General features: G+C 35.0%; 1 protein-coding gene across 6 annotated transcripts in view; it reads right to left on the reverse strand.

The window, feature by feature from the left end:
• PDLIM5 (PDZ and LIM domain 5) overlaps positions 1–19,892 on the reverse strand; it is a 200,163-nt gene that overhangs the window by 52,376 nt on the left and 127,895 nt on the right. Inside the window, exons 9-11 of one of the 6 annotated variants that reach the window (XM_040625137.1) lie at positions 5,925–6,041; positions 3,757–3,903; positions 2,891–3,022 (exon numbers count right to left, since the gene is read on the reverse strand). The exons of the other annotated variants lie outside the window; for them this stretch is intronic. Coding sequence (XP_040481071.1) covers positions 2,891–3,022; positions 3,757–3,903; positions 5,925–6,041 — 396 coding nt within the window. The remainder of the gene's footprint in view (positions 1–2,890; positions 3,023–3,756; positions 3,904–5,924; positions 6,042–19,892) is intronic. 6 annotated transcript variants of the gene reach the window in all.

Here is a 19,892-nt window from a genome sequence, read left to right on the forward strand (position 1 = left end):
CATTCAAAGCCTTCTAAGATATAGCTACAATCTACCTGTCTAATCATTATCTCCTCCCACTTTGCGATACAAATTATATGCTGGAAACATCTTCTCTCTGTCCACAATTCTCCATATTTATCCAGTTCTACATGGAAGGCACCTCCCCCACTCTCCCTCTGCACACATCCAGATATCATCTATAATTAACAACAGTAGTAAAAATAGTATCCATCATGCACCGTGTACCATACTGAATAATTAATACATTTTATTTAATCAACCTTCTAGAAGTAGAGACTCTCCTTCCTTCAGTTCATGACACATATTAAATGCATCACATATAGTTAAATTTCAACTTGTAATAGCCAGGGTTTTTAAAAAAATAACTTCTTTATGTATCTTGTTTCCTGCACTACATTATAAACTGAGGCTGAGGACTTTACTGTGACTTTGGGTAAGTTACCTGAAGTTGATAACGTTTCTTTGTCGGTAAAAATCAGATGAAAATACTACTTTTATTCCAAAGTTATTGTTAGGATTAAATGAAACACAATGAGATAATACATGTAATACAAGTAAAGTACTTGGTTCTATGCTAAGCACAGAGAGAGAAAAAAAATTGAAAATCTGTCCACAGAATTTTGAAAGATCCTACATTCCCCCAAACAATGGAGAGTCTCTTTTTACACTTCAATTTTTACCTATACATATGTACATTTTTTTTATTGTATCCTTTGGACATAGTCTTTATATATTCTCTCCCAAAAGGCCTAGATGTTTAAATCTTAAACAGTATTCTTAGACACAAAGTGTGTGCAGCAGATTATAAAGACTTTAAAAAATTCTAAATTGTAAGCAAGAAAGTTGTTCCATTTATATTTAAGTTCAGGATGATGAGCAGAGTTCAACATTCTCAGGAGAAATAGATCTCTATTTACTTAAAACATTTAATGTAGGAATGGAAGGATATTAAGATTTACTGAGACAATCACATATCTAAATTATAATGCCTAGGTCTCTAAAAGAGCTAACATCTTTTTGCCTAATTTTTAGTATTAGCTACTATTTAAAGAAAATACATAAACAACAGATATCATGTACTAAAGATTAAAGAATTAATAAAGATATTGGCTTTATTATTTTATATTTTGGAATAAAACATTACAATAATCACTAACAGCAAAAATATTTTAATTAATGACTAATTTACTAATATAGTATGGCACGATTACTTAAATTGGTATCTTCTTTCTGAAAACATGACTCATATATATTTTTTCTAAATTTAAAATTTAAAAGGTCTTCTCAGGAAACCCACAGTTCCTGCTTTCCAGAATGCCAACTCGCTTACCTGTCAAAAATCATTTCCCTTTCCCAAATACCAAAATATATTTAGTTTGTGCCTATTGCTGTTAATAAAAAGTAATGATAATGGCTACTAACACCCATTCTATAAGCGGGTCCATGGATAGCATCAATCAGTCCCTAACTGCAGGCACGCCTTTTTTTAAAACAAGAAGTTTATTTAAACAACCAAATGTTGATTTGAAGGGAACACTCGATTCATTCCCTTCAGAGTAATTTATCTCTACTTAAAGACAGACAGCTCTGCATGTAAGGGTTATGTACAAAAGTGTTACAAAATTGTCCTTGGTTTCACAATGATAAATGAAAAACATTAAAATTCTCCAATCAAGCAAGGTTTGCAAGAATTTTAATGCTGCTCTTTTTTTTTTATTAAACAATGAGTGCAAAATAACTTACTGGGATATAAAGATAAGAGCTGAATGACCATGCACTAATGGAGACGGGGTATTCTCACACAACTGGTATTTTTCTCCATCCTATCTCCACTTTTTCCTATCCCATCTCCATTTGATACCCATCGAAACATACCACAGGCCATTTAGTTTTTAAAAAATGCAAAAGGTACTTTTCTGGGGAGAAGATGTGAGCATGCCATTGGGTCCTCAAAGAGATTTTTTTATCCCAAGTGTGGTCAGTAACCTGTCTCTGTATAGACTTAGCCCTGATGAAGAAAGATTTCTGCTCTATTAACACAATTCCACAAATATAAAATAATTTCGAGTATCTTTTTTCCTTAGAGAAAAACGTACAATGATCTCTCTCCCTATTTAAACATTTCCTTTAAAAGTTACTCAGAATTATAATGAAGTATATTGAAAACCTCTGTAACAGTGAAGAGAATACGAACACATGATCAGCAGATAGCCTATGTCATATCAGGCTTTTACTAATTATAGTCATAGTTGTACACTCTGCCATTAATTTTACATTCCATCAGAAATGATTTTAAACAGTTATTTCATTAAGATTATATCTTTCATGAACACTTGGGGTATTTTTATTTTTTATATTAGGCCTAATAACTTTTGGCATTAATTGTTAAGTTTAGGAGAAAAATTAATTTTGTGTTTTAGAATTTCCCAGACACAGTGAAAATTAAGTTGTTTGCCCAAAACCCTCATATTTAAGAACTATAAGACAGTAGTAGCCAATCAAAATGAATTATTTTATTATTCTTTTTTACTTTTTCAAAAGATATAAAGGTATGTCTTACTAAACATTTGATTATTCTAGTATAGCTACCGTCCATGCAATGAAATGGTTATACTGTAATTTAAATACTCGCACAATTACTCATAACTTCATACTAAACATCGAGTGTGCTAATAAAAGATGTCACAAAGGGTTAAAAGGGCAGTTAATGATCATTTAAAACAACATGCTTGTCCATTAGCATCACACTGAATTTACAGTTAATTTAAAACTGAACACAAATCCACCATAGGACTTTCTCATCTGGCTTGTTAATATAGTAGTTAGGTGTTACAGAAAGCAGTATCTCTTAGAGCAAACCACCACTGTGAAATCTGCTCCACGGTACCTTATTTTCTTAACATGGATAGAGCCAGTTGACTTCCTCGAGGACTGGAGGTATGAAAAAGCTAAAGGCCTGGAAACAGGGCTGATGCAAAGTGCATCCAGGAGTGAGTGATATTTATCAGGACTGGAGAGCCTGGTGAGCATTTAGAAAGAGTTGTAAGTCGAAAAATCACATGACCAACAGCAGAAAGTAGTCTTTACAGTCTGATTTGAAACATTTCCAGAAAAAGATAGAGACATTTTACAGACAGGCAGAAGGAGCAAAGCAGTAGAAAGAGGATGAAAAGAAGGTCTGAGTATTCTATTATTTTACTCATTAATATAGAATTGACTAAATTTTCACTAAAACTGGTTGAGACAATCTTTTAGAAAGCATATAAAGCTTTATAAAGACTACTAGAAATTATGTAAAAACAAAATCTCATAAAAATAAAAAGTTATTATTCTTTCTTGGAGAGGAGGGTGTAGTTAGACTTGAGATCACCCTCAAATACATCAGTTTGTAAGAGAAGAGAATATCAACAAGAACTTAAAATATCTATTGATAGTTGATTCTGTTCCAGATGTAAAAACTAAAAATTATAAAAACCCAAAACTCAATAAGCACGCAACATGTAATAATCCACGCAACTCAGAAGTACCATAGATAAATGGTAGTAATGGAAACAGATGAAAGGATGATTTAAAGAAAACCAGTAATAAACATTGTGGGATATGTCTGCAACATAGGTAAAATGTCCACAACACAACCAAGATCTCATATAGAGCTGTGACTGTTTGAAATGGTTATGTTTGCTTTGAGGGGACTTGTAAGACAGTGAAAAGTGTTGGAATCACACAAGACACACATTGTACATACAGCTCTACCTGGTTTTTGCAGCAAGAACAGCAGACACAGTAGCAGCTGCACTGCTAAGAACTGCAGCACTATATTTAACAGGAGAAGAGAAGGTAGAAAAGTTTCGAAAACCTTCCAAAGAACTTGTCACCACATTTCTTGTGGAGCTGCTTAAATTGATACGTAGGGAAAGAAAAAAAAAAGAGGAGAGGAACAAAAAAGAAAAGTGAGAAGAGGCAGTATAATAAAGATAAGACAGTAACCATCTTATATTAATATTTAGACATTAAAAGGTATGATACAGAAGTATAATAAGAGTTCAGGTCATTTATTTACTGTTGCTATGATTTCTCTCAGAAATTAAAATTTGATATATAATCCTCCACAAAACTGATTTTTGAGATACAAATGCTTTTGAATGCATTTAACTTCAGTCTCTAATCCTATTTAAAGTTAAATCAATATATAACACACATGTGAAGATTGATTTGTCAGCATCTAAGTAGAAAATAAATCTAAACATGAAGTTTGAATTTCTGTAATCAGAGAAAGGAAGGTTATGTCGATTTTTCTAAAAAGACTCTACATAAAGAGCTTTACCTTAGAGATGATATACACCCAGAGCCTGACATTTTAATGAGACTTGTGCTTTCAGGAGAAGCAAGTACAACTGACTGCCTATTCAGAAGTACCAATACATATTGAAAGGAACAAGAAATAACTTAAAAATATTGAGAATAAACCTACTTGGGGAAGGAAAGCACCTTTGTAAAATAAATAGTAGTTAAAGTGAATATGACTAAAATATCAGCTGTTCTACCGATGTTCTATACTTCTATTTACAGTTGGCTCTGTAAAGACTAAAAAAATGTTGGTATGAAATTCCATTTTCAGAACTCTTATGACTTAAAATAATAAATATTTTCTTTCTGTCTTTTAGAAAAGGTCAAACATCTGGACAGAAATGAACACTCCATCATTAGGACTGTAATGATTTTCAAGTTAGTTATCAACTTGAATTTGAGAAATTTTTTTATTAAGTTAAAAGAAAGTCTAAAATGCATAGCATGAAACCTATAGTCTCTCCTTCTTGTTTATGCATGCAAGTTATTAATGAACATCCTCACCATCCTATGACTAATTTTTCACAATTTGTGACAGTGGTCACCCCCAACACAAAGTAATTATGTGCCAAACTCAACCCAGGTTAATGAGAGCTCAGATGTCTGTAACTGTGCGTATGGACATAAGTCTTTTCTCCCTCTCGGAAGAATTTGATAATCCATTATTCTTCGTTCCACTGACTATAACTTTACAAACCATTAGAAAGCATATTAAAGAAACAGTGGCAAGCCATTTTTTAAAATTATACAGAATTAAGTGTAGTTTGTCTGCAAGCCTATAATTGAATTGAACTATATGGCTATGTTTTAGCAACTATTGTGAATGGCTAGAAAAGAAAGAACGGGTCTGGAAAGAGAAAAGAAAGATGCTATCAGTGGCAGAGCAGGGTAACGTGAGTGTCATGCAACATGGAAGACAAAGTTACCAAGTGATTCATCTTTGAATTCCTCAATTACTCTGCATCTTTCAAGCAATGGCTACTATTTGGGGGAAGTGATGGTGAATAACAACTAGAAACTTAAGTCTATAAAAAAAATCAGCTAAAAAATAAATCAGCTAAATTGTCTTTCTCCTGTAAAAAGAAAATTGTAATGAATTTCTTGCCCTGTATTGTATCACAAATAATAATATAAAAAGATTTAGTATCAGCAGAGACTGCAAAATCTTAGAAGTAACCCGAAAACCTTTAGAATATGTGTGGGCACTTGTAACGTATGATCTCTATCACTCCTTTTTTAGAGGTGAATGCTCTAACTCTGTAAAGTAGACTTACAACAAACTCAAAAAAGTGGACTTTCCAAATCACAGTGAATAAATAGAAGGCATAGATTTCCTGACTCTATATTAGAACTTTGAATCTGAACAAAAGAGAGAGAGAGAGAGGTGAGAGAGAGAGACAAATACAAAAGCAGTGTAAAGCAGTGTTCCATAGCTGAGTGCCAAAGTTTCTTGTCTATATATTAATGATGTCAATTCTGTAATCTATGATCACTTGTTCCTTTTTAGTCAAACAGTTTTTAGCATTTAATTTCACTACCAGCATTAAAACATACCAGGAGGGAAAAAACTCTACCTAGAGAAAGTGGTTACTTTAGAAAGTGTGGCTACTTGGCCACCAATATGTAAAACCTGAGGAGTTGCAGGTGGGTGAGGTCCACTCTGAGGTAGGTCTTCCAGAGAACTGTCAAACCTAAGTTTTCAGAAGCAAAATAAACAAGGCAAAGGAAATATTAATGAAAAGTATAGACATTTGTCATCTATACAAGCTTTTATAAGTACACTGGTTCCTTTTGGGGAATACTCTAGTTTGTTTTTGTTTTTGTTTTAACTTCATATCTGCAGTAAGGTTAAAACCCAAACCAACACCCTCACCACCACCACATATTAGCTATTCACTCCCCCAATTTTTAAATTTTTAACATGACTACCTTCATGTGAGGGGAGAAAGGTGGATGGGAATTCTCACACACACAGTCCCAATACAAAAGACTGTATTTTGCATGCTTCAGGGAAGTTCGGCTCCAAGAAATTAATTCAGTTGCCCAATATCATACACCTAGTAAGAGTCACATGAAATTTGAACCAGGTCTGTCTGTACTATTTCCACTACGTAATGCTTTCCAGCATCTTGTGGGGTAGCTGCCTGAATAGGGCACTGCAAGAAACCAACTAAAAACCTCCTCTCAAGGCAGAATGCCGTGTTTATAGATCTGAAATAATATGCACGTTGTTTATCTCTATGTAAACAAAGTATTTTATCCAGTGGCACAATAAATGTTTGCATGCAACTGTGTTGCTTCACTGTTTACTTTGCTTTTCTGGTGTCTGTACTATTTTTTCTTCTGAATGCCAGAATTAAATTTTAGAACTATCACCAGGAAAAAAAAGATGAAAAACTCAGTGTGAGGTTTGAAAGAAGAAAGCACCAAGTATAATGCTTTGGGAAAAAAATAAATAGGAGAAGTACAAAGCTGCCTGTAGTTAAAAAAAAAAAAAAAAAAAAGGCTGTGGATAAAATAAAAAGAATATATCGGTCGTGTTATATTGATTTTCAAAATAGAAAATGTAACACTAAGATAAAGAAATAGAAAAGGAGAGGTTATAGTCCCATTTTTTTTTTATCTAGCATGGGTCATACCTTTACCAGAGCGTTGAAAAAATAAAAAAGACAACTTAAGAAAAATGTTAAACTTAAGACAACTTAAGAAAATGTTAAAAGAATAAGAACTGTAAGTCCTATAACAGGGGTCAGCAAACCATGACTATCAGGCCAAATTTAGCCCACCACTTGGTTTTGTATGGCCTATGAACTAAGAGTGGTTTTAAATGGTTTTTTAAAAATGAAAAGAAGAATATTATTTCATGACACATGAAAATTATATGAAATTCAAATTTCGGCCACCAAGTTTGTTTTGTTTTTTTTTTTAAAGATTCCATTTATTCATTTGACAGATATAGAGACAGCCAGCGAGAGAGGGAACACAAGCAGGGGAGTGGGAGAGGAAGAAGCAGGCCTCCAGCAGAGGAGCCGGATGTGGGCTTGATCCCAGAACTCCAGGATCATGCCCTGAGCTGAAAGCAGACACCTGAGCCACCCAGGCGCCCCTCGGCCACCAAGTTTTAATAAACTATAAATAAAGTTTTATGGAACCCAGCCAGGTTTGTTCATTTACACATGTCTCTGGCTATTTTCACACTACATACAGAGGTCAATAGCTGTGACAGGCCATATAGCTCACAAAACCTAACATATTTACTATCTGGATCTTTACAAAAAAGTTTGCTGATCCCTGTCTAGAGAAAAACCTCTCTACACAGCTACCAGAGTACACTTTAAACAATACAAATCTGATCCTGTCTGTTGCTGGGACTTCAGTACTGCTTTAGAGACAACTGTGGTCCTGGGCTCCCCATTCTCTCGCTTTATCTTACAGAGCTCTTCTTTTTCTCCGGCTGGCTCCAGTCCAACTTGTTTTCCATCTCTTCCTGAAACAGGTCAAGCTTCTTCCCATCTCAAGGTCTCTGCATAGTCTGCTACTTCTCACTTTTTATGCCTACCTCTCTACCACAACTTCACTGGGCTAATTCCTAAGTGTCCCTCAGTTTAAATGTCACCTCCTCAAGGAGGCCTACCCAGTTCCCCACATCACCTTAGGCTGCCCATGTCATATGGTTTCAAAGAACCCTGCATCTTTTATTTACAGAACTTATTTGTTATTAATGTAATCACATAGTTCATGTGGTTATTTGTTTAATTCTGGACTCCGTCACTAAATTAGAAACTCCCTGAGGTCAGGGACTATTATGTTTAATGGTACAAATGAAGTGTAACAAAGTACTTACCACAAAGTAAACAATAAATATTTGTTGAATAAATGCATGAATGAAACTTGTTTTCAAATACAGAAGTCACTCACAATATACATATATTTCTTAGCAAATATTTGTAGCTTCTAGAGACTGGAGACTGTATTGCAGTTCAGGTTAAACAGGCACTATATTACTACCTAAGCAGGAAGAGGCACATGATCAACCTCTAAGAAATTACTAGACCTCCAAAAATGTCCTTTACAACATAAAGAATTATCAATATTCTAGAAAAAAAGAAAATGTAGTTATAAAGAATTATCAATGTTTACATACTAATATACAATGAGGACAGGTAAGAAAAGGGAGTAAGCTGGACTTCAGTCTTCCAATACCTCTATGCACTGTGTTGATTGGAATAAAGTTCACATAACTCATGAAATACCTTCTAAAGCCAGATTTCCAAGTTTCCAAACAAATGCACTTGGCAGGTTTCCCATGTCTTACACACACTGATTACCTATCCCTTTGCTTAGCCAACCTCTAAAAATATTAGACCTAAGAAAATCTTAAACTACTCTAATTCTGTCACTCCCTAATATTTATTCCTTTTAGGACTGGAAGAAGCTCTAATTAACAGCACCTCTGCAGCAGCCCAACTCTCTGCTTCATCTGTTACTTAAGTGAGTCTTCATTTCTTACCAGAGAGAGGTATGAAGACTTTATCCTTCCCAGATATGTCTGGAGAGCTGAGCTTGCAGTCTTTTGGCCTGTTTTTCTCAGGAAAAATGAGTAAAGAACTATTTGTGCATTATCTTTCTCAGCAATTGTGTCTTTCCATGCTTTCCGATGGGGACCCATGCTAGCAATCTGTCCAGGAAAGCAAGTGTGAGGTTGCCCATCTTACTAATGTACCATCCTGCAGGAACAGGGAATAGAACTCTCCTTCTATGCCCCAGGACTGACAACTGTCAAAAAGCAAGATCCTTATGCTTGTGGACTCCATCTCCTCCCTTTTTCTCAGGGGCTCAATTGATCTATCTCCTTTGCATTTTCTATTCTCCTCCACCGTATGCTTTGAGTCCCCATTCAAAAATACGATAGTATAGCTTCTCTAAAACAAACAAACAAACAAACAAACAAAAACAAAAAAAACCAGAACAAAACAAAACAAAAAAACCCAAAAATAACACCAACAAAACCGCCTTCCCCTTCTGTTTTTCTGTCCCCATTAACAGCCAAAGGGAATAAAAGGTTTTACTCTAGAAACATTGTCTCCATTTCCTCACCTGCCTGTCACTCTTCAACCAGCTCAAGTGGGCCTCATCCTTCAGCCTTGATAAAACCACATTTTTGCCAAGGTCACTAATGATCTCTTTGTGGCTAAATTTAACTGATAATTTGCATTCCTCGTTTTCTTTTTATTGTGGTAAAAAACATAACATAAAACTTACTATCTTAACCATTTTTAAGTGTACAGTTCTGTATTAAATATATTCACTGTTGTGAAACAGACCTCCAGAACTTTTTTATCTTGTAAATCTTAAATTACACCCATTCAGCAACTCCTCTTTTACCCCACCGCCCACCCCCCTGGTGACCATAGTATTTCTGTTCCATGAATTTTACTTCTCTAATACCTTGGTGAAATCATACAGTTTTTCTTTTTGAGTACATTCCTCATTTTACTTAGTTTTGGTATAAGACCCAGTTGACCACTCCTCTTCTCCTTAATCCTACACACTTGCCTGCTTTTAGTACTATTTTACTGGCTATTCTTTTTTTTTTTTTTAAAGATTTTATTTATTTATTTGACAGAGATAGAGACAGCCAGAGAGAGAGGGAACACAAGCAGGGGGAGTGGGAGAGGAAGAAGCAGGCTCATAGTGGATGAGCCTGTTGTGGGGCTCGATCCCATAACAACGGATCACGCCCAGAGCCGAAGGCAGACGCTTAAGGACTGCGCCACCCAGGTGCCCTTACTGGCTATTCTTCATTGCAGGATGTGAAAGTTCTCCATCAGTAATACAATTTCAAAATGCTAATCTGGCTCATCCATATTGGAATTATATGTAAACTATGTAAGAATAAATTCATCACAAAGGCTAACCTTTAAAATATATGAAAAAGAATGCAGAAACTTTCTTTTGCAGCATAAAAACTTCAAGTTTCCAACTAAAAATTTCAATGCCTCCTCACTCTCTTTATAAATATCATACAATAACCAAATAGAGTGACTTATTACATCCCCACATGGCAATGAGAAGAGAAATTCAATACCTTAAAATACATATTTTATACCAGGTAAAGGAGGAAAATGACAATTGCCCTTTGTATTTTCACCCTTCCACAAAGCAAACATTCACACAATAATACCGTTAAGCAGAAAATAGAATATACAAGGATCACACCTGCACTCTGTACTTTCAGGGTTCACTGGCATAGTAAAGCTATTTATTTTAGCCAAGGAAACTGCTAGTTGTCTGGAAAATTCAGTGTCTTCCACTGGCTTCCTGACAATAAAAATGGTGAGTGTGTTCACTTGTAACTAGGATGTCCCTTCTGGAAAATTAAATCAACTAAACTTCAGCTGGAAATTTCTGGCACTCTTAATCATAAGCCAAATTTATTAATTGACTTCAATAGCCTTTGTTTTTGTAGCAGCCTAAAAACATTATTTAAGCCTGCTAATTCTACATTACAGATGGCACCTTACAGAGAACTTAAAAATCAGCAAGTAGCGACATCCTTGCTTTTTACACATGGGGAAGCAGAAAGGACTGAATGTTAGATGTAAAAAGAAGATTATGAAATAAATGATCAAACATGAAAATACCACCCAAATGAGATTTACTTTTTGTGAGAGCAAAGATAAAGGACTGATTCAAATTACTTTTCTTGGAGGTTTCCACTTTACTGAAGCAAGGAAAAGAGGTAAAGAATAAAGGAGATCACTAAAGCAAATGGAACTTAGGTGTGTTAGAAGAAGAGTTTGCTCTTTATCGATACATATATTCCACTTTATTCACACCTTTCAAATTCTGCCTTAACTCTTACATATTTCTCTACTGTTGCCTTCCTTAATGGCCTATTAATGAATAATGCCCTGTCCTAACATTATATGAAGTTAGTTAACTCTACAGTATTCCTTGATCTTTTTAGAGAAAATTTTCTATCTATCTATCTATCCATCTATCTATCATCTATCTATGACAGAGAGGGAGAGTGCAAGCAGGGTGGAAGGGCAGAGAGAGAAGCAGACTTCCCACTGAGCAGGGAGCCCAACTCAAGGCTCCAGGACCTGGAGATCATGACCTGAGCCCAAGGCAGATGCGTAACCAACTAAGCCACCCAGGTGCCCCTAGAGAAATTTTTCTATAGGGTCTCAAGATAAGATAGGTAAAGATTGAGCATATATTATACTATATGTATTCTAAAAACCCAATATAATATAAAGATTTTAAGGGGTAACACCAACTTTAAAATCACTTGGAACAATCCCCTGATAAAAGCTTACATCCCTCAGCAACTGTTAAGGTACTAACCACTAACCATAGCCCTGCTTACTCTGCATCATCAATTTCTTCCTGATCACTCCTATTATTGATTTCAACTAGCTAGAAACAGCTTTCTCTATGGGGCAGAAACCCGCCATTCTGTAGTATTAATGTAATCCTAACATTATAAAAACAATTTATAAATGATAAACGTATTTCAGATTCAGAATAAAAAGATACATTATTTAATAAGTAGAACTGCATCAATCTGTTACCTGTTTGAAAATACACATGAATCTGTCTGAATGCCTACTATGCAACAGCCACACACCATGAGTCCTTGGAGAAGCCAGGTGTCTTGAGAATGCCACCAAAGCACCTCATGCTCCAGTGAGTATCCCACTAGCATTAGAGAACAAGAGCTAGGGGTCACACACTCTTTTAGTTAAATCTTCTGGATCATACGCCCTGAGCCCTCCCATTAATCACTGCATTCATTCATTCATTCAACGATGACATGTGGATTCCACTCCATGCCAGGCATCCTCACATATTCTACTGCCCACTTCAATTTCCTGCCCTCGTGGAGCTTACATTCTTGTGCCCACTTTCCTCTAACACACCATGAGGATCAATCCCATCATACTCTTCATCCATTTACCTGCCACAATCAGAAGAACAAACCCTTCAGGTCATCCATCATCTCCTGGATTCTTGTTTCTTTACTGTTTTCTGTATCTCCTAATCTGATCAATGTCCCATTCCCTCGGCCCTCCCAAATCCTCTGTTATTCCACTGTACCCTCTACTGATCTGTGCCTTCTGTGCAGTCCCTTCAAAAAGAGGTTCCTTTTCTCATACCTTGTTCGTTTATAAACTTGGAGATGGAGATAATGCCTTCCTCGATTATTGTTTCTAAGATCAGTCATCTTAGATCCTCCAAAATCTCAAGTCCCTCATGGCTCATGTCATCAGATTACACCACTCACTATCTACTCATCTCATTTTCTTGCCTCTACCTCACCCACTGCTTGCTTCAGGCCCTGAATCACTGTTTTCCTCTTTACCCCATCCCAACAATCATTCTTGATGACTTTGGTGTTGTCATGTTGAACCACTGAATAACCTGACTTCTAAATTCTTTGATTTCTTCACTTCAATGATAATTCCTCCAAGGCTAATAAGTCTCAGGCCTGGAACATCTCAGTCATGCATTCCAAAATTCATAAATTTTACTTTTTCATATATGAGAATAATACCTCTAAAATCTGGATGCTAAGCACCTTCTTTTTTTGTAATTCACTCACCCCTCATTCTATTAGCTTTTTTATTGAACTGAACTGACCTTTACCAATTTCACTGACTCTTAACAACTCAATTAATTCTTACCAAATTCACTGATTCTTATCACTATTTCATTATTCATCAACCCCTACCCCTCCATTGTCAGCACTTCCCCTAAAATGCAAACCCATCCAATTCCTCCCCTCTCCATTAGTGCCCCCTTGGCCTAACTTCCTATCATCTCTTGCCTGAACTAAGGGAATACACATAACTAGTCTCCTGTGTTCATTATTTCTCCCTATCAATTTCACATAGTATTCAGAGGAATCTTTTAAAAATATACATCAGATATTACTCTCCTGATTAAAAGGCTGTACTGGGCTTTCCAATTCATTGGGATAAGAATCTAAATCCCTTAACACAACTTACAAGGCAAAACATGATCTGACCCTGACTACTTCACTCAATCTCTTATCACTCTCTCCTTTATTTACTATGCTCCAGTCATAGTGGACTTCTCTCAGTTCCTTAAACACACCAAGCTGAATAGTACCTCAGGGCCTTTGCACTTGCTATTCCCTCTGCCTAGAGAGCCTATCTTCTGTATAAGTGTATGGTTAACTGCTTCAGGTCATTCATGTTTCAGCTCAAATGTCTTCTTTTTCCCTAAGTAGTGTCTAATGACTTCACTCCTCCTCTCCCCCCATTATACTCATATTATCCTATATTATTTCTTCATAGAATAACATAATAATATAAAACTATACTATTTGCTTTTTTATCGCACGTCTGCTCCACTGGACTGTAAATCCATGACAGAACCTTGCCTCTGCATCTACAACAGCGAGTAGCACACGACAAGTACTTCATAAGCAATTGCTGGACTTATTTAGTGTGTGTGTGCGTGTATAATAAACACAAGCGGGGATCACTAAAGTATGAGACTAAGGGAGAATGTTTGGGGAAGAAGAAAACATAGCTATGGATTTAGGTCAAGGAACTAGCCTCTGTTATCAGCTGATAACAATTGCTCATATAAATGCTTCTGACCCAGACACTAACTGTCCCATGATTTTTCAGTTGATTTTCCTGGGATTACCTACATAATTGTCAGACATTAATGCCAAGGACTAATTATAATAGCCAGGTGAGATTTTACAAGTATAGAATCAAACTATTGCTTGCCTTACAATTTTAAGAGTCATATGACATGACTAACTTATATTAGGGTTTACTTTTTTCTAAAATCCCTAATTTTTTTTAATATTTATTTTTGCTAACTTTATCCACCCCTACCACCAAATATGTCCCAGAAGAACAAAATTATTTGACCCAAACTACACACAACCATATTAAATTTCTTTTTTTTCCCCTACTACATTCGGTCCATCTTCCTAGACTCGTAATATATGTTAAATGATGATCTGGCTATGGAACATGTATGCCATCCCTTCCCACTTGAGGATAGCCACAAATTTAGGAAGCAAGCTGTAGATGCCCTCATCCAAGTCACTAACTGATCTTTTAAAACAATATCCTTTGTTCAACTCCTTCAACTTATCATGAATCTAAAAATTTGATAATCATTAACCTCATTTCATTATTAAATTCAAATTCAATGGGATCTTAAGAGCCTTTCTTTGAGGAATTGTTAAAATTAACATTTTCCCCAATCTACCAAAAATGTGTTAAACTGGGTGTGATTTGTTTCTTGAGAACTTAATTCTGGGTCTTGGCAATTCTGTCCTTTTCTCAGTGCTCACTGGGCAAGGCTTTAAAAATGCCTTCTAGATTTTTTTCCAAGTGACCTCAAGTTCAAACTAGTTTACAGTTTAGAAGTTTTTTCTTCTTTCAAACTCAGTACTACATTTACCCATTCCAAGTCTTCTATTTTCTTTCTCATTCTCCACAATTTTTTTTGATGCATATAGTGTTACTTACCAAATCTCATCTGTAAGGTCTCTAAATATTGGGTTATAAGTCATTGAGAAAAAAAGACTACTGAGAGCTCATCTAGAATCCCTTTCTGTCTGGGACTTTAATTCCCTCCAGAATGTAAACCAATCAACCAAAACTTTTATTTATCTGTGGGTTTGGGTGATCTTTGTTTGCTTGTTTGTATCTTTCGACAATGAAATATAATTATTATTTGTTATTATTTGTTGATTTATACTAACCCCTGACATCACTTTTTAAATCTTTTGAATTAATGTTGTCTGGTCGTTTTATTTTTCATATTTAAATGTGTGTGTGTGTGAAGGTACATTTTCTTAACATGCACATGGTACTGTTTCAATATCCCTGCTAAGAGATTTGCTCATTTAATAAAAGATATTTGATGCCATTGCAGTAAGCAAAGGATAAATTTGAGTCCACCAAGTTTGTTTAAAATTGTTACTTTTCATTAAAATCTTTCAGAAACTTACTCTAAAATATTTTATCTTATGAATTACTAGGATATTGGGACAAAGAATAAAGTATGTGAAAAGACAAAATAAATATGTACCTCTAAACCAAAAATTGCATAGATTTTAACCTAGCTTTAACACACTCTATTCAAAGAAATAAGTACAGCCTCTTCCAGAATAATTAATTAGGTGCAACTGGGAGATGAACACCTCTTGCAAAGTTGGTCACAGAAGCAGCATTCAAAGTATACCGTTAATAGTCATAAAAATAGAGAAAAATAAAAGGAGAGACATAGACGGTTGAGCCTGCTTTTAAGATTAACTTAATTTGAACAGAGTTCTTTAATTTGACTAAGAAATGGAAAATTGAGATGCCTAAACATCCATACCTGTCATGTTTTATATATTATGTAATACATTACTTCAATTTTCTTTTATAAAATCATACTATCATAATAAATACACCTTCACATAACATAAAGGTAGAAAACTTAGTCTTCTGAAACTTTCAATGTGACTAAAATACGTAAAATTGAATAGTGACAAAGGATAGAAAATTAAGCCTTCCATCATGGATGAAGACTGCCTATAACCAATGCTCTTCATTAAGTTGTGACATCTTTTGAAATTAAAAAATTAATTACAAGAGGAGTCTTCAATAATACTGACTTTTAGTCAAGAAGATAAGTTCCTTTTACTTTCTGGTTTAATTCAATAAAATAATTTCAATGTAATTTACCTCCCTAAGGGTGAAACAGAAAGAATTTATCCAAATAGTACTGTAAGAGAAGTGCTAGTGGTCTGATAAAACTTCTAAGGAACTTAATGCATTCAATTCTCTCCAGAATGTAAATAAACGAAAACTTCTTCAGTATTTACCTCTGGATTTGGATGATTTTTGTTTGCTTGTTTATATCTTTCAACAACGAGCATATTGACCATGAAAGTCAATTTCTGTGTATTACAAATACTGATTTTTATTCTTAAAAAATATTTTATAAGCAATAATCTTCCCAGATTAATTTGGGAAAATTAAACAAGTATTTCCATAGTTAAATAAACTAATGAACAATTTTTGTGTGAAAATACATAGAGTAGATAAGAACTATGTTTCTGGCTTCAAGGATTTCAAAGTACTATTCTCACAAGGAACTGAAGTGTAGTAATTACTTATGTTCAATAGATGGCGATCTTTACATTACACAGAGGTCACCAAATCAGTATTTGCACAGGACAGTATAATCCACCAGTAAAAAATGAAAAGAGTAAATTACAAATGTTTCATATGTTACAATAGACAAAAATTAGTGCTTGGTTACATATCCATTTTTTGGACCTATGGACTTTTTTCTAGGTTGATGAACGTACTCTGCAGTAATGATGGTGACAGGTAAGAGATTCTATCTGGCTATTATTTTTATTTTTTAAAATTAGGCTCTGTTGTGGAAGCCTTTGTGTTGTGTATTTTTGAGCAAATCCACTCGTTCCTACACTTCATAAAAGTATGTGAGAATATGAGACTAGGGAATGATTCCTGATTTCTTTGCATGGCTTATGAAGAATAATAGTTTTAGGTGATTTACTCAAATGACATGTGTCTTTAAAAGGATAAACAACAGGAGTCCAGTATATTTGTGAAATAGCAATTGAAGGAAGACAGGCGCAGGTCAGCAAACTGTTTCTGCAGTAAACTATTTTATGCGGGTTACAGGACCATTTGTGAACAAACTAAAATTATTTTACAAACCTGCTATAAAAAGAATATGCTTGGAAATATTTATGAAATTTCTGCTTTCTAAATTTTCAATGAATGTACAAAGATGATAGGTTTCTATTCAAAAAGTAACTTAAGATTTGCTTTGACAACCTTCAGCTAGAAAGCATGTGGACATTACTTAGTGCTATGGGACAGCCCATAGAGGATTTTTCCCCATCGTACTGTTTTATAGCTTTGTGTAATGTAACTGGTGACTAGAGTTTGAACTATTTTCCTACCAAAGGGAGAGGCAGTTACTCCTCCTTTGAGGGATATTTTAAGTCTTTGAAAATTAAAATCCCTATCATTCATTATTCTTAACCATAATATATGAAAAATCAGACCCTATCATTACTTGAACAAGAGAGATAAAAGACTGATAAAATATGTTTTGATCATAATTTTATACATCTTTTTGCTAACTAAAATGCTATTTTTTACTTATTCATATAGACCTCTGTAAGTATGAAAATTTTAAAACTGTTTATTAAATAAATATTTTACTTTATAGTAGAAACTGAAAAGATGGTGAAATCAAGAAAATCACCCTTTAAATTAAGATAAATTGTATGGTGCCTGACACAATGATGCACTTTATATAATTTTTTTTAAAGTTGTCTTTCAATGAAATTTCCTTTTTTTTTTTTTATTTATTTGAGAAAGAGAGAAGGAGAACAAGCAGGAGGAGGGGCAGAGGGAGAAGACGGCTCCCCGCTGAGCAGGTAGGCCAACACCCTAGGATCAGGACCTGAGCTGAAGGCAGTCTCTTAACTGAGCCACCCAGGCGCCCCTCAATAAAATCTCCTACAGCCTCCCTCTAGGCTCTCCTAGAGCCTCTCTCTACTCTGGTAAGTCACATATTATTATTAGCTTGCCACTGTTAATAATATAGCTGTTGATTTTTTTCAGTCAATGTTGCAGACTAGACTCTTAACTTCAAACTTCATTTCCTTAGGAATGATAAAATTATTTCTATTGGTTTTTCCAATCAGAGTACTAAGCATTTCATACATCCATTTCTAAAATTAGTCAGGTATTGTCATATCACAGGAGTCACTAAGTTATTCATGTTGAAACAGATAAAAAACACAAAGGAAGATGGATTAAGAAACAAATTTTTCATTTAATTTTAAAAAGTGTCTTCCACAACCATTTAACAAACAGATAATGCTAGAGGGAAAGCATCAACACTTTTGCCAATTAGGTTGACAATGCACAATTCTCCTTTGAAGCAACTTAGGTATGGTTCCACTTTACCTAGAGTACAAATATTAATGTCTTGATTTTTATAAAACTTGACATATTGAATTTATATTCAATTAGAAGTTATGTTTACCACACCGTTAACAATTTCCCTAAAATTCAACAACTAAGAAATTGGGGAAATATACATTTATATGCAATTAAAAACCATTAGTTGGTGCTAATGATATAGGAAAGACATTAGGGGTTCAAAGCCGAAGGCCAAGAAAGAATTCTTGAGACGTCTTTGGTGCAAAAAGGTGATTTTATTAAAGCATGGGGACAGGACCCGTGGGCAGAAAGAGCTGCAATGGGGTCACAAGGAGTGGCCCATTATATAGTTTGAGCTTGGAAGGGGGTCAGGGATAGTGTAAGTCTCTAAGGAATTGTGGAAGCAAGGTTTCCAGAACCTTGAGAGGGCTAGCTATTGTTGGGAAAAGGTCATTTATTACTGTCTAATAAAACCTTAGTCATGAGACCCTTCAGATGTATATCAGTGGGCCATATGCTTGGGGGATGATTGCCAACATGTATCTTGGGGGTTTTAGAGAGAAAGGGAATTTCTAGAGAATTTTTATATGCTAAAGTAGACTTACAGGATCCTGATTCGGAGGGGGGGGACATCGTCAGGCTAGGACTGCCTTTTGCTCTTAGCAAAGTATTAACATTGAGGCAGTTGAGTCCCTAGAGGAATGTCACTCTGCCTGTTTCAAGGACTTGTCCAGAGGCTACAGGTAGTAAGGAAATTTAATTAATTTTTTCTTCTGCCTTTGTTTCCCATATCATTAACTAGTGCCAACTATGGTGAGGATACCAAAACTCTTGTGTTCAAAGAGCTTAAACTCTAGTTAGGGATACAGGGCATGGAGACAAACACCTATTATCCAAAATAGAAAAAGAGGCACCACAACAGAGATAACAACAATCCTTCTAACTGGGTCCAAGTCAGTGAGTCTCCTTAAGAATAACTTTTTTTTAGATACTTATCTGTCAAATTGATATTAGTACATAAAGGCCACTGGAATATATTATGGACTGAATGGTTTCCCCCCAAAATTCATATGTTGAAGCCGTAACCCTTCAGTGTGACAGTATCCTGATACAAGGCCTATAAGAAGGTAATTCAAGTTAAATGAGGTCATAACAGTGAGGCCCTAATATGAGAAGACTGGTATTCTTTTAGTAAGAGGAGACATCAGAGCTCTCTCTTTGTGTGTCCACAGAGGAAAGGCCATGTAAGGACACACTGAGAAGGTGGTCATCTGCAAGCCAGACAGAAAAGACTTAACCAGAAATCTACCCTCATAGCACCTTGGTCTTGGACTTTTAACTTCTATAACTGTTAGAAAATAAAATTTCTGTCATTTAAGTTACCTAGTCTGTGGTATCTAGATGGCAGCCTGAGCTGACTAATAGAGTATATTTCTAATTTAAGAATTAGTTCACCAGAGATGAACCTTACAGTCCTAACAGCTACTTTCAAATTATATTTGTATGTTTTTTATATTTGTATACTTATGTATTTATTATATTTATATATACATTTAT

Source organism: Ursus maritimus, unplaced genomic scaffold (assembly GCF_017311325.1).
Source record: "Ursus maritimus isolate PB19 unplaced genomic scaffold, ASM1731132v1 scaffold_8, whole genome shotgun sequence".
Classification (NCBI taxonomy): Eukaryota; Metazoa; Chordata; class Mammalia; order Carnivora; family Ursidae; genus Ursus; species Ursus maritimus.